This window comes from Cottoperca gobio, chromosome 5 (assembly GCF_900634415.1).
Source record: "Cottoperca gobio chromosome 5, fCotGob3.1, whole genome shotgun sequence".
Taxonomy (NCBI): Eukaryota; Metazoa; Chordata; class Actinopteri; order Perciformes; family Bovichtidae; genus Cottoperca; species Cottoperca gobio.
In genome coordinates this window covers 9,731,912-9,745,667 of record NC_041359.1, presented here as the reverse complement: position 1 = coordinate 9,745,667, position 13,756 = coordinate 9,731,912, and the positions used below count along the sequence as shown (strand labels likewise).

Genomic DNA, 13,756 nt, shown 5'->3' with positions numbered 1-13,756 from the left:
TATTTTCTTCCTAAAAACACGACGAACATGGATTTCTTTATGTATTTTCTGATTTATAGAGTGATACAAAGAGATATCTAAAATTCCCTCTCTAAAAACCTTTGACTCAAATATGTCAACAAAATAAAACAAAAAGTTTGAACCTGGCTTTATCCAATGTTCAGATTTCTGTTTTGGAAATGTATGCCAAATTAGTACACATTTAAAAAGTTAATGCATCATTCACATATTAAAACATAATATTTCATAAAACGTGTCATGCAAAAAACAATTGTCCTGATGAAAGTAATTAACTCGGATCTAGTAGTTACACTTCAACGTTACTGTCCCCCCTTCTTCAGTACATTTGAGTGTAACAAGTCCTTACAAATATTTTGCGTGCATGTTATTGTTCAGAGCAGGTTTTGGTGCAGCACTTCATCATCTTGCAACATTTTGAACATAAGGAAATATTGATAAATGAGGGCCAATGTCTCATTTGCCGTAATGCACAATGCAGCCACGTTGTTGTTCTACTAGCCACCTCAGTGCTGCGGTGTAACAGCCAAAGAAAGCACAGAATGTGCTGATTCATAATTCATCTGTATATTTTTTTCTTTCTTATATTTATTTCACTCCCGTTCACTCAGCTCTGACTGCAGCATGCCGCTCAATCCCAGCCCAAACAACTGCTGGGCCAGGCCGTCCCGTTGACAGAAAATACTTTCCTCATCCTTGATCTGACGCGATACAGATTGCTCAACTCTGTTTGTCTGTAAAGATGAGAAGGGATACAGCAGAAGAGAACGCAACAAAAGGAAAGAGATTGGGATGTTTTGCTTTATAGTCCTCTTTACCCTCACACACAGACATTGATCTCTCCACAATATGTTTCTCTTGAACATCAAAAGAGAGGTTTGGTGTTTGGCCACATGTCAGGATGAAGAACTACAGGGGATGCAAAGAGGCACAATCCTCACTGAGATGTCTAGACAATAAACCTGGAGTGGGATTTAACCCTTTATCGACTCTGCTATAGACTGACCCAAATATTTTGGGACATCACACTGCATTCTGGGTATTTTAAGAGTAATCGCAGTTGCTGTTTTGCATATAGAGCAAATGACACAGGTACTGTTTTTGTCCAATGTCCAATAAATGATTCAAAAAAGTTAACAATATGGAGAGGTCGCTGTTAAAGAGGCAGAAAATGGGCATCGAATGATAACACCAGTTTGAAGATGGATCGTATGAATTCTTGAAAAGACTAACTTTTTAATTAAATGTATGCAGAATCAAAAGAAATGACACTAACAATGTTTTAGTATATATATTCTAGTAATTACTATTATATATAACAACATATGTATTAACATGGTACACATTAATGCATCAATAATCATAATCCACTACTATAATACGTTATTCTGAAATGTGCTATTCTGCTAAATAAATACTTTTGGTACTTTAATTATATTTTGATGCCAATACTTTTTTACTTTACTTAAGTAAATTTGGGTGCACTGTGTTATTGCCACTTCTGCTATTTCTTCTTCCGCTGGTTACAGAAAAATATAACTGCACCTCATGTCCTATTCAGCACCACTGAATAGGACATGAGCTTGCGTGTCGTTAGCTTTGGGTACATTTAGTAAATCCCCCAACCATTATATTATATACAACAGCCACAACGACTTCTGTAGCGCTGTCTGCTGAGTGACTTGTTGGCTCGGGGGGGAAAAAAATACATTTGTTACCGAGATTAGCCTGTGCACTTGCAGCGAGGATGAGATGATGCTATTTGACTGTCTGACCTGAATTCTGCTCCCGATGAACACATCTTGTGCCATGAGAAAAATAACTTTCCTCCTCACACAAGCCGAATCTACTTCCATTAGTCACATTACGGCACTTCTCTCTGCAGTGTGCAGTGGTAATGGTGTGAGCTGCCCTTTTTGCTACAGATGTTGTAAAATACTTTGGCGCCTCAAGAGGTTGCGAAAGTCAATAAAATGAAAATTTTACATGTACTGTAGGAGCTTTGATGGAAACACGGGGGGTATTCAATGGGAGTGTAATGCTTCTGTGAGTTAATGTAAAATCAATACTTTTAAAATAGGTTGTCCTCTTTCTGACCACTGGTGAAATCTATTACATGCCTGCTAAATGTTTCTAGATTTTCAGCTGATCTCGCCACAGAGGGTGTTTCTCCCCAGTGTACAAGGGGCCCCGTTTCCCAAAAGCATCTCAGGATTATAACCATATTTGTTCAGCTAATGTTTCCATTGGCATAGTTCCATCCCAATATGAGTGGTGTGCATGCTGAGATACTTTGGAAAGCAGGGCCAGGTCGAGTGCCAGTAGTTCATTTGACAGCATGAGCGCCAGCATTTGGTTATACTTAGCCCCTATGATATTGCTCCTGCAGAGAATCTTAACATCTGGGGCTGCTTCCTTTCAGATACTTGCTTTCATATACAGTACACTTAGGAATCAGTATAAAACAGAAAGCACAAACAAACAATAAACATCTTAATTCAAATTTGGGCGGAGACAGAATGATGTATAAGGGAAGAAAAATGACCTTCAGCTGCAGAATGTAAAATAGGGCAAGTTTTCACAATAGCAGAAGAGGAATATTATGAAGACAGCCTTCTTTGCTTCCCTGGGAGAGTTTCATGGAGTGCTTTCTCACTGTGATAATGAAATGACCTGGCCCGCACTGCTCCACTCTCTCTCTCTCTCTCTTTCTCTCAAAAACACATCTGCCAGACGAGGGTGAAAATGAGAAAATCCTACCTCCCTCTCCCGAGTTTCGTAAAGCATACTTTCAATATTCTTCTTCACAGACGATGATAGGAGTGTGAGCGACTGCGTGCTCTTGTGTCCCTGCGAGTGTTGTGGATTACTGCGGACTGCATGTATTAGTTGGAGTTTGTGGTTTTTGGATGCTGGCACTTGTACCTTCTTAAGCAACGTGTAATAAACTGTATTTGAAGCACAGCTGACATAACAAGGTGCAATACAGAAATTCAGTGGATAGAAACCCCATAGAGTTGTCCTCGTAATAGTGTTTTTGTAACTTTATTTCTGCGGTTTTGCACGCAGTGAAATCAATACAGTAAGTAGCAAAACTCAGATCAAGGACTTCAATTTTGTCCCACTTCAAGGTAAAATCTAATATAGCAAACAACAGTCCCACACTGTTTTCAGCTAATCTTGTGGGCTAGACATCCAGGCCGTACTGATTCAGAAGAATGACTCACCAGTTTAGTACAGCACAGGCTGCATGCAGACCATGTATTCCCTCAGCTTCTAGTTAGCAGGGAATCTATGGCAGCACTGAGGCAGAGCGCCGTCATTGAGTTACATAATCAACAGAGGAGTGTAGCAAGAAGATATGTGTGTGGGTGCGTGTGCCCGTGCATTTGTGAAGCCGCAGTTTCTTTTTGAGCTGTCGATCATGTGGTACACCAAGGCCACTCTAACACGAGGCTGCTGAGGTGGACTTTCAGCAACAATGGAGCTTAAGCCTGCGAGTTTGTGTGTGTGGGGTGTGTAGTGTTTTTAAAGGCATATGCGTGGATGAAGAGAAAAATGCACGCTACAATCGAGGTATTAGGTGTGCATGCTGAAAGATGAGCCAATTTACAGAACATGCTGCCTCTCAAGGATAAATTTACATATTCTGTGTGTGTGTGTGTGTGTGTGTGTGTGCACTTATTTGTATCCTGTTGTATGTTTCCATGCATGCTTGGATGAACATAGGCCTATTTGTGATTTTGTATGTTTGTGCATGAGCCAAGCTTGTGTGTATAGGCATGCATGTCCAGTCATGTAAGCCCACCCACTTGTGCTTGTTTGTGTGTACACGTGTCTATATTTGTATGTATGTCTGCATGCCTTTTAATGTAAATGTAGATTTTTTTTTCTCATACTGGCATTAAGCTGAAGAGAGCTCCATGTATTGTCTGAGTATTGTATTGCTTCTGCTGCTCAATGATGCCATCTGGCTTTGACTAACACCACCACATACATCCTAGGGGAGCGATCCGTGCAAGTCAGCGTCTGGTTTTAACAACTGTTTTGGGATCGGTTGTCCAGTGGGCTGGTGCTAACTCACCCCATTATGAGCAGGATGATAAAACTGACCTTGAAGCAGTTTATGGGCACGGGATAATGGAAACCACTGATAGAGAGCCCATGAAACTCCACTCAGCTTTCAGTGACCAAGGAAAATAATGGTTTAACCACTTAACATTATTTTGGAACTGTGTCTAAGAATGTAGGACATGCTGCGGCTCGATGACAAATGAAGAGACACTCTGAAAATTATTAAGGGGGCAGAGAGTCAGAAAAACAAGACGGTATTATCATTTTTATTGATTTGGGAGAGGATGGCAGGGTCTTTTTATGTTTGTCATGTCCCATGATTATCTGACCTCACATGACTGTACTGTGTGTTCTGCCATGTAGGGCTGGGCAATACATCGATATAATATAAATATCGTGAGACTGGATATCGTCTTGGATATCGTAATATGGTGTTGTCTCTTCTTAGTTTTAAAGGCTGCATGACAGTAACATGATATCATTTTCTGAACTTACAGGCTGTTCTACTATTTGCCTTTACCCATTTAGTCATTATATCCACATTACTGATGATCATTTATCAAAAATCTCATTGTGTAAATATTTTGTGAAAACATCAATAACCTACAATATCGTTGCAATAATCGTTATGGAGTTATCTGGTCAAAACATGTTGTGATATTTGATTTTCTCCATATGGCCCAGCGTTAAAAACCTTAAATTATCTTGAGAATTTAGGGTTCAAGGTGTTGCAGTTTTTCTTTTTCGTTTTTAAATCAAAGGGAGAGTCCAAATAAAATATTAATAACTCTAGGTAAGGTCTTTCTTTTTTCTTCTTTTTTTGTGAAATATAAAGTAAAACCGAATAATCTCAGTGCAGAGTGAAATTAAGACCAGGAAAATTAAACATAACCTCAAAGGGTCAGTGGCGTCATACCGTGCGGGTGAAGACCGCAGCGTCCATATAAACCAGTGGAGGTGGAACACAATTAGGTCAGATTGAGGCCAGACCATTTGTATGGGTCACGGTAAAAGCGCTCATATGTATGCAGGCTTATAGGCCCCCATGGGAGCACTGGGCTGACCTTGTCCCATACTCTGATCTATGTCCTCATCTCCCCCTATGTCCTCTTTTCCTCATTCCTCCCCCTGCTTCCTTTTTTATCACCACATTTCTCTCTCTCCTCAAACCCCCCCCCCCCTCCTTCTTTTTTTTCCTTTTTCATTAGTTTCTCTTCTTTCTCGCCCTGTTTAGCTTCAACCCTTTTAGAATATCCAGCTTTCCTATCCAGCACTGCTTTTTATTCACATCTTTCTTTCTCTCTTTCACTTTCTTTTACTCATTTTAACTCCCTTTTTTTTCCATTCCCCAATTCCTTTATCCCCTCTCGTCCTTTTTCCATATCAACAGCCAGTCTGATAAATAATGCATCACAGCACATTAAAGACATTAGCAGGGTTCTCTCTTGGCTGTCAAAGAGAAGGAGGAGACGAGGGACAGGAAGGAATGGGTAACTCCGTTTTAAATAAGTGTTATGGAGAATGATGTGATTTAATATTAGCAGCAGAAAAGCGCTGGGGAAAGGGTGAAGGTCCGAGCATTAATTGCATTTGTGTCGTGACACCGTGTCCTCATGCTCAAAGGTTTCGCCTTTGGTGAATCTTCTGAAAGCCCCGAGATTCATTAAGATGATGACTGTATCAGCAAACTCTGAAGAAAAGATTTAATGACATTTAGCAAAACACTGATGCTGCATCACACAGAACCTTGACCTTTCCCTCCGCCCCTTTCATCCTCAGCTTTCTCCTTTCCTCTCTCCTCTCCTCCCCCCTCTTTCCTTCCATTCCTCCTGGCAGCGTGGCGATTGGCATTATTAAAAATTGATTGGCGGCGAGCGTTTAGCAGGGTGGTGAGGCGTTGAGGGAAGGTTTGACAGGCAGGAGTGAAATGAAAGGAGGGCCTCGGCGGACACACTGTGGAAAGGTCTCACTGGGGGACAGCGTGTGTGTGTGTGTGTGTGTGTACAAGCTTGTGTGTGAGGCTAAGAGAGGATTGCGCAAGAACATTTTGTAGTGCGGCTTACGTACTATGTTTAATCTGTGTGTACGGGTTGATTTTGCTGTATGTGTGTGTATGCATCCACTACAATGCATCTGAATAGTCCACACAGACCACATCCCGATAGCACACGAGCATCCAGAGGCATCCGTAGAGAGGATACACAGTCACTCTGCTGACCCAGAGTTACCTCTCTATCCTCCCTCTTTCTATCGTTCCCTTCATCCCTCTGCTTATCCCCCTTCCCAACCCTTCTCTCTCCTTTCATCTCACTTCAAATAATATTTCCAACCCATATTCCCAACGAGCTATTCCCCCAATGGCTATAAGTGCTTCAGCTTTGGAGATTTTCAATACACTTTACCCGCAATTTGGCTGAGTGAAAACTTTTCTTTTTGGGAGGGGGGGTAAAAGCATACGCTGTTACATGAGTACATAATGCTAACTGGTTGTCTCTTGTTTTTTTTCTATCCTCTCTGTCAACAGATGAACAGACCAATCCAGGTGAAGCCAGCAGACAGCGAGAGTCGAGGAGGTACTGTATACCATTCCTTCCTTCTTCCCCCCCCCCCCCCTACTTTATTTTCCTTGCTACCTTCCTTCCCTTTGTTCTAGCCGTACAAACATGCTGCCCGTGCGTATCAGCCTCACCATTATCTGTCCCATTAGACGATGCCCTGTACCTCGATGCGGGCTGACAGCGCGGCCTTGCCGGACCCTCCAGTATTCAGAACACATTATGTAAACAGTGTTCCTCCTGGCTGGCGCTGCCCCTTTCAGCTCCTTTCTTGGAGTTTCATCATATGCAATGATGCATGTACTATGCACGCACATACACGGAAACATGCGTGTCATGTCATGCTTGAGGGGGAAACAGGTCACTGCTTTTTGTGCTTTTTATAATAGCGCTGTCTGAGTCCTATTTGACTCGTGTCACAAGTTCCCATCAGCCAAAATAAAGAACAGATTTAATTGACGGATCCGTGTGAATGAAAGTGGATGTCTAGTCTGGTATTTTATACTGTATTGACAGCTAAGACGGCTTAAAGCGCATTTTCTATGTCTAGACATGTAGTGACCTGCTGCTGACATCAATCAATGGACTGTACAAGGGAAGATTGATGCAGTTTGACCGTTTTTGGCTGGAGTCTTTCAAACTTTGCAGTTGTTAATATAATTGGCACCAGAGCGATTCTTCAGTCGTAAGAAAAAGGGTGGAAAGAACGGGAAATAGAGCATGCAAGGAGTTGAAGGTTGATAAGCAGAGAGAAGCAAAAGGACTGAGAGAGAGAGAGGTGTTAGCCTGTAAAGGAAGAAAAAAACTGTAAGGAAAGGAAGAAAGATTGTGCGACATCCTCTTCTATTTAGTTTGGTGGTGCTGTGAGTATGATTGATGGAGCGGGAGGGAACAGAGGCGAGCACCAAGCGTGAGGAAGCAAAGTGAGGGCAATGCAGGCCGTCCATACCTCTGTCTGTTATTTTGGTCTATCTTTCTCTGCATATCCTCAGCCCACTTCTATTCTGCTCATCTATTCTGCACACTACTATTCCTTCAAGATTATTTCTGCATCTATTTCATTCTTCTCCTCTATCCCTTGGATGATTTTTATGAATGCAAAGCTTCATCGTACTGTCAGGGTGTCACATTGTAATTGGGGGTCAGTGGTGGTAGGACTCAGATCCTTTACTAGTACCAGCACAACACCATGAATATATGTAAAAGTCCTGCATTTAACATTCTACTGATGTAAAGGTACAGAAGAATCAAATGTAAAACCACTTGTTCTGCAGAAATATGTCTCCTATTATTAGATAGTTAATAATGATGCATCTGCGTAAGTAGCATTTTACTATTGTAGCTGGTAGTGTTAGGGCTACTAGTAAAAATGTCACATAAAGTTAGCTAGTTTAGTCCAGTGGTTCCCAACCTGAGGGTCACGCCCCCTCCGGTGGGTCACAAAATAAATCTGTGGGGCTGTGAGATGACTAATGAGGGAGGAAAAAACAAAAGAACAAAAGTGCTGGAACACAGATTACTTTAGCAGGGGACAGAGTTGGTCTAATAATACATGTAGTGAAGTAAAAAGTACAATATTTCTCTCTGAAATGTGTGATTAGAAGTGTAAACGCTGTCTAATTGATAATGTTATGGAGAAGAGAATCCTACTGATAATTCTGTAGTGAAAAGCAATACTACTGTTGTGCAGCAAGAATAAACATTTTATTATTCTTTGTTACACTCCTGCTTTATAAATATTACAGCAGAGGAGAATCAGGGAGTCATTGACATATGTGTGTGTGTGTGTGTGTGTGTGTGTGTGTGTGTGTGTGTGTGTGTGTGTGTGTGTGTGTGTGTGTGTGTGTGTGTGTGTGTGTGTGGCTTTATCCATCAATGAGGTGTGTACTGTGAATGTGTTCTTGTGTGTCAGAAGGTGGAGGGGGGCATATACTTCAAGAGTTGTGTGTGTGTCTCTGTGTGTCCTCCACCCATGAAGTGCGCTCCACTCTTTTAAACAGCCCCCCCCCCCCCCACGGTGCAAGGCCAGAGCGCATATTAGTCTTGTTGACTCTGCAAGGACACCCTGTCAGGCACAGGCAGTGGGGAACGGACCCTAAGCGTGCACGCACACACACACACGCGTAGATAACCACACCTACACACACACGTTAATTTGCAGAGTGCATTCAGAGGCAATTGCACCGAGGCTCATTAATTTCCCAACATATACATCCATTTCAACGAGTCTCCGATTCCGTGCAACGTATAAACAGACGGCCTTGCACACCGACACATCTGCTACTGTTGTGCGCTAACACACTTTCACCGTCTGCCTCACAATTTCCCTCAAACACTCATTCAGTCACTCAATCACGTTGTCATGGTGAATAATGAACCGATGCTGGACCTCAGTCTGGCCAAATTTGCTGAAAAAACCCTGATAAATTTGTGTCTAATTATATCATCCGGTGATTCCTTTTGACAGCATAAAAGTTTCTTTGTTGAAAAAATTTGAAAATGAGAACTTTGATTGATGTCTTTTTGTCCACAGAGACTTTTCGCAAAATGTTCTGAAATGCTAATGTTAACTTCGAGAGAGAAAAGGACAGCAGTTGCTATGTGCAAAAGACTAGTTGCTATGCTATTTGCTCATAAATGATAAATAGACAATGAAATGTGTTAGATTGGTGCTGTGGGACTTGATAACATGAACAAGTCATATTCATAACGTTTTATCTAATGTGTCCCAGTAATGAAAGTGGTTATTTTAGTTTAAAAGTGTTTTTCAGTGGTCATGTTGAAGGGAAAAATGTGCTCATGGCTTCCTGTGTAACATCAGGTGACCCTCCCGTGCAACCCCACATTCATGCAGTTGTCTGCTGGATTCAACATAACCTTTGGCTTATGCATATTACTTGTTATTTCTGTTAGATTATATGTATTTGTATAAAAGAAATGTTCACTGTGCTGCCTCATTATTGTGCAGCAGGCAGTAGCATCCTGCCTGCAATGCATATTTAATAATAATAACAATCACATGTAAACAGAGCCCCCCGGACAGACTTGCTGAGGAACTTAACTTAGACTTCCATTAAATTTTAATCATGTTCTGACCTGAGGACAGGCACACCAGCGTGTCTGTCTGTCTAATAACTGTGACAGGCACAATTCCTCACAGGTAGTACTTGATGTACTAAAATTGGCCAATTAGCCTGATAAGTCATACCCATGGATTGTCACATAAGCCATGCTTCGCCTCCATTATGTCATATATTGTCAAATACATCAGGTCAAAAAGTCTCTCTTCATGCAATGTATTCACAACTATGTGAACATAAATATGATAGAAAATTGCCTTCATCTATAAGGGAATTTAGCATAAATATGAATATTTTCTTTTTCTTCATGTTCAGATATATCACAGTATCACTACACTACAGCATGTTGGTCTTTAAAAAAACAATTTGGGGGCAGGGGGGTCATAGACAAATACTGTATTTCTTGTGTTGCTGCTAATAGGTCTCAATTTAGATGCCTTTACATGCTTAAGATATTTGCACATTATGTGTGCTTGAACTAATATTTACAAAACACAAGTTCGTCCATTGCGATGTGAAGTGGCAACACGTTACAATGAGGGGGGGGGGGGGGGGGCCCGAAAACAAATCCCACTCAGGGCCCCCAAAAGTCTAGAGCCAGCCTTGACTCTCACGCAGAGTGGAGTATCATATCAGCTTCTCTACATTTTGAGCTTCTCTTCACAAGTTGGTAGCCCAGTCTGATTGTAAGTGAAATATTAGCAAGTGACAATATTTGCTTTGTCATAAAGAGATCAGGCACATATTTACTGCAGACACAAGTGGAGCATGCAGCACTGAGTACAATGTGAGCGAGCATTGTGCTGTTACCCTCAGACGAACGTTGATATGCTGCACTATGACCATCTGTGACCAGAACTCACGCTGGGGGCACGGCGCCAACCGTGTTCCCACAGGACAGAGACTGCACAGATCATGACATCATCTTCCACTGCACATTTGTAATGGAAACACGGGTTGAAAATGTCAATAAATTGAACACCAGGAAAAACAGTCCTATACCAGGATACTTGTGCTATTCAGCAGCTCCATTTGAGATACTCACGGTGCTACAGTCATTTAATGTGGCATGAGAAAGGACTGCACAATCAGTGCCACTGAAATTTGTCACTGAAGACACATTTCTAATTCTACATGTTGTTTATGTACTATAATTATCAGCATCTGTCACTGACTTGTTATGAGCATTTTAATTGTTATTCTATTGTTATTGCACTGCTGATGTTTTCCAAATGGAGATGAGCACCTACGTATGACCATGAACCCTTAGCATACTCATCAAGAATTTGTGGTTAAGGAAATAGCTTCAAGCTAATGGCTTCATTTAAACCCAATTGAGATCTAAAGACGTGTGAATAAATGGGTGGATAACATATGTTACCGTGGATAACATATACAGTCTTTTGTATGACAGAAACCTTTTTTTGCACGCAAGTAAGGATGAAAAACTCTGCTTTTGCAGTGACCTGCCTTTATGTAGAATATCAAAAGGCATCTCTGATCCTCTGATCGTGACCTATTCCTTTTCCTTTTAGAAGACAGAAAGCTCTTTGTGGGCATGCTCAATAAGCAACAGTCAGAAGATGACGTGCGGCGCCTCTTCGAGTCCTTCGGCAGCATCGAGGAATGCACCATCCTCAGAGGTCCTGACGGAAACAGCAAAGGTGAGTTTATAGCTGTTTATGACTTTGAGCCAGCAGACTTTTTTTTTCATAGCCTACTGCACAGAAATGATTTGGCCTTTCAAAGTTGGTGACTTTGCAAAGTTCTGCTTAAACACTCTATGTTGAGTGATGTCAAAGCGGGCGATTTCACAATCATCAGAGGGGCGGTTATATAAGAATTCTGTAGATTCTGTAAATTTCCAACAGTAAATGCCATTTGAAGGCTTTGCCCACAAGGATGAGAGATACAAACCACCAAGTCTTTACAGATGAACCCCATTAACCTTATGAGTCAATGGCATGGCTCTGATGAAGAAACAAGCTTAGTCAACCTCCTTATTAACCACCAGGCTTCATGTCATGCCAGAAAAAATGTCCTTTCGATATTTTGTCAGAGTACTACACAAGTTCACTGCATGAAGTTCATCAGTGGGCTTAGCACCCAATCAATGAGGCCCGATGATAACTAAGCCTGATGATTACAGTGGGCTTGATCATTCTGATTCCTCCGTGAAGCTCCATTAACAAGGCCTCATCAGCCAGCTTACTTGGCTAAGTGGGCTTTAGCTCAATAATTACTGGGAACTTGATCATTCAAATTCATCAACAGGGCTTGTCAATAGTAAGCGACACCAGAACGCTGGGGCATTTTAAGCCCCATCGGAGGATCTCAAAGTTGTTAATGGTGTCAGAGTGGGATGTTTAGCCCGCTAATTGAGCGGCGATCCACACTGATGCAACCCTCCTCAGCAAAGAGGGCTTTGTTTACTAAATGTTTGTTGCTGTAATGCTGTAGGAAACTTGTGAAAAAGAAAAACAGGAAACTTTTTACTTGTTGTCTGGTTACTGGCCATGTTTTGCTGTTCTATTGTTCTCATGGTCTCTTTCTCCCCTTACTCACTTTCTCCCCTCTCTCGTTTTCTTTAGGCTGTGCATTTGTAAAATACTCCTCTCATGCTGAAGCTCAGGCAGCCATCAGTGCACTACACGGCAGCCAGACAATGCCTGTGAGTACATCCTAACTGTGTGCATGAGCATGTAGATTTATGTGAGGGAGGTGAGAGAGATGAGTCCCATAGAGCCTAATTACCTTCTTAAAGTTAAGTTAAACTATACTTTATTGATCCCAGTCAGGAAGTGTGTCCTTTGCATATGAGCCATGGTAACTATTTCAGGGTAATAGGTGGCAAATGACACCATTGCCTTGGCAGGAGAGGATGTGTGTGATGTACAAGCTTATGTCATATGTGTCGATACACACTAACATGTTCTGCGTGGCGTGTTTGTGTGTGTATGTGTGGGTGGGTGGATGGGTTGGTGCACAGGGTGCCTCATCCAGTCTGGTGGTGAAGTTCGCTGACACGGATAAGGAGCGCACCATCCGCCGCATGCAGCAGATGGCTGGTCAGATGGGCATCTTCAACCCTATGGCCCTGCAGTTTGGAGCCTACGGAGCCTACGCTCAGGCAAGACGCCCCACTTAACGTCTTCTTTATCCACAGTTATTCATTAAATGAACCACGAAGATTAGATAGAGTGCTCAAGCTTAGCTCACATATGAAACTGATATATCAGAAAACTAAAAGAGATAACCTCCATCCAATAAGGAATACTGTATTTCCCTAGGATGTGATGAACCAACATTAAAATGTCTTAATGTTGGTTTGGAACAAAATAACACTTCTTGTGAGAATCAATTCCTGGCTTTTATCTGTAATCTTTGCTTTAATATCCCCCACTCCTTCCATTTTTATTTCTTAACTAAGTAACCTTTAAGTCTTTCTCCTCTGTCCGTACATTATTCTCAACCATCCTCAAAATCCCCTCTCCTCCACTGTGCAGGTGCAGCAGCAGGCGGCATTGATGGCGTCTGTAGGCCAGCAAGGCTACCTCAGTCCAATGGCGGCCTTTGCTGCTGCCCAGATGCAGCACATGGCTACCATCAATGGCATCCCCGGAGCACCGATGACCCCGACGTCAGGTAACAGTGGTGAAAGACCAAAAGTTAAAGGGCCGTACCAAAGTAAGGATTTGTTCAAATTGATTGGAACGCAACCCACATAGCCTAATCCTAAACTCTATTTATATATTATATTTTGTATATGTTTACTAAATCTAATGGATTTAGTAAAGTAAGTAGCATTGCAGTGGAGAAATACAAAAGCAAGATACAAAGTGTACTAGAAAGGGTGCAAACGCACTGCGGCATAACATGCAATCATCTGAGACAAATACATATTTGGTACCCATAAGATATCATCAACACAGTATTCTCTATTTGTGTACAATATGTCTAGGATTCAGTTCTAATGGCTGTTGTGTCACAGTAAGGGACATACTGGGACAAGAAATCAGCCCTGACATT

The 13,756-nt window shown here is 41.8% G+C and overlaps 1 protein-coding gene across 6 annotated transcripts in view; it reads left to right on the top strand.

The window, feature by feature from the left end:
* celf4 (CUGBP, Elav-like family member 4) overlaps positions 1–13,756 on the top strand; it is an 81,947-nt gene that overhangs the window by 55,560 nt on the left and 12,631 nt on the right. For 4 of the 6 annotated variants that reach the window (XM_029430870.1, XM_029430872.1, XM_029430871.1 and 1 more), the window contains exons 3-7: positions 6,617–6,665; positions 11,263–11,391; positions 12,319–12,398; positions 12,717–12,857; positions 13,234–13,372. In XM_029430870.1, coding sequence (XP_029286730.1) covers positions 6,617–6,665; positions 11,263–11,391; positions 12,319–12,398; positions 12,717–12,857; positions 13,234–13,372 — 538 coding nt within the window. The remainder of the gene's footprint in view (positions 1–6,616; positions 6,666–11,262; positions 11,392–12,318; positions 12,399–12,716; positions 12,858–13,233; positions 13,373–13,756) is intronic. The other 2 variants (XM_029430873.1, XM_029430869.1) reach the window with 1 other exon arrangement.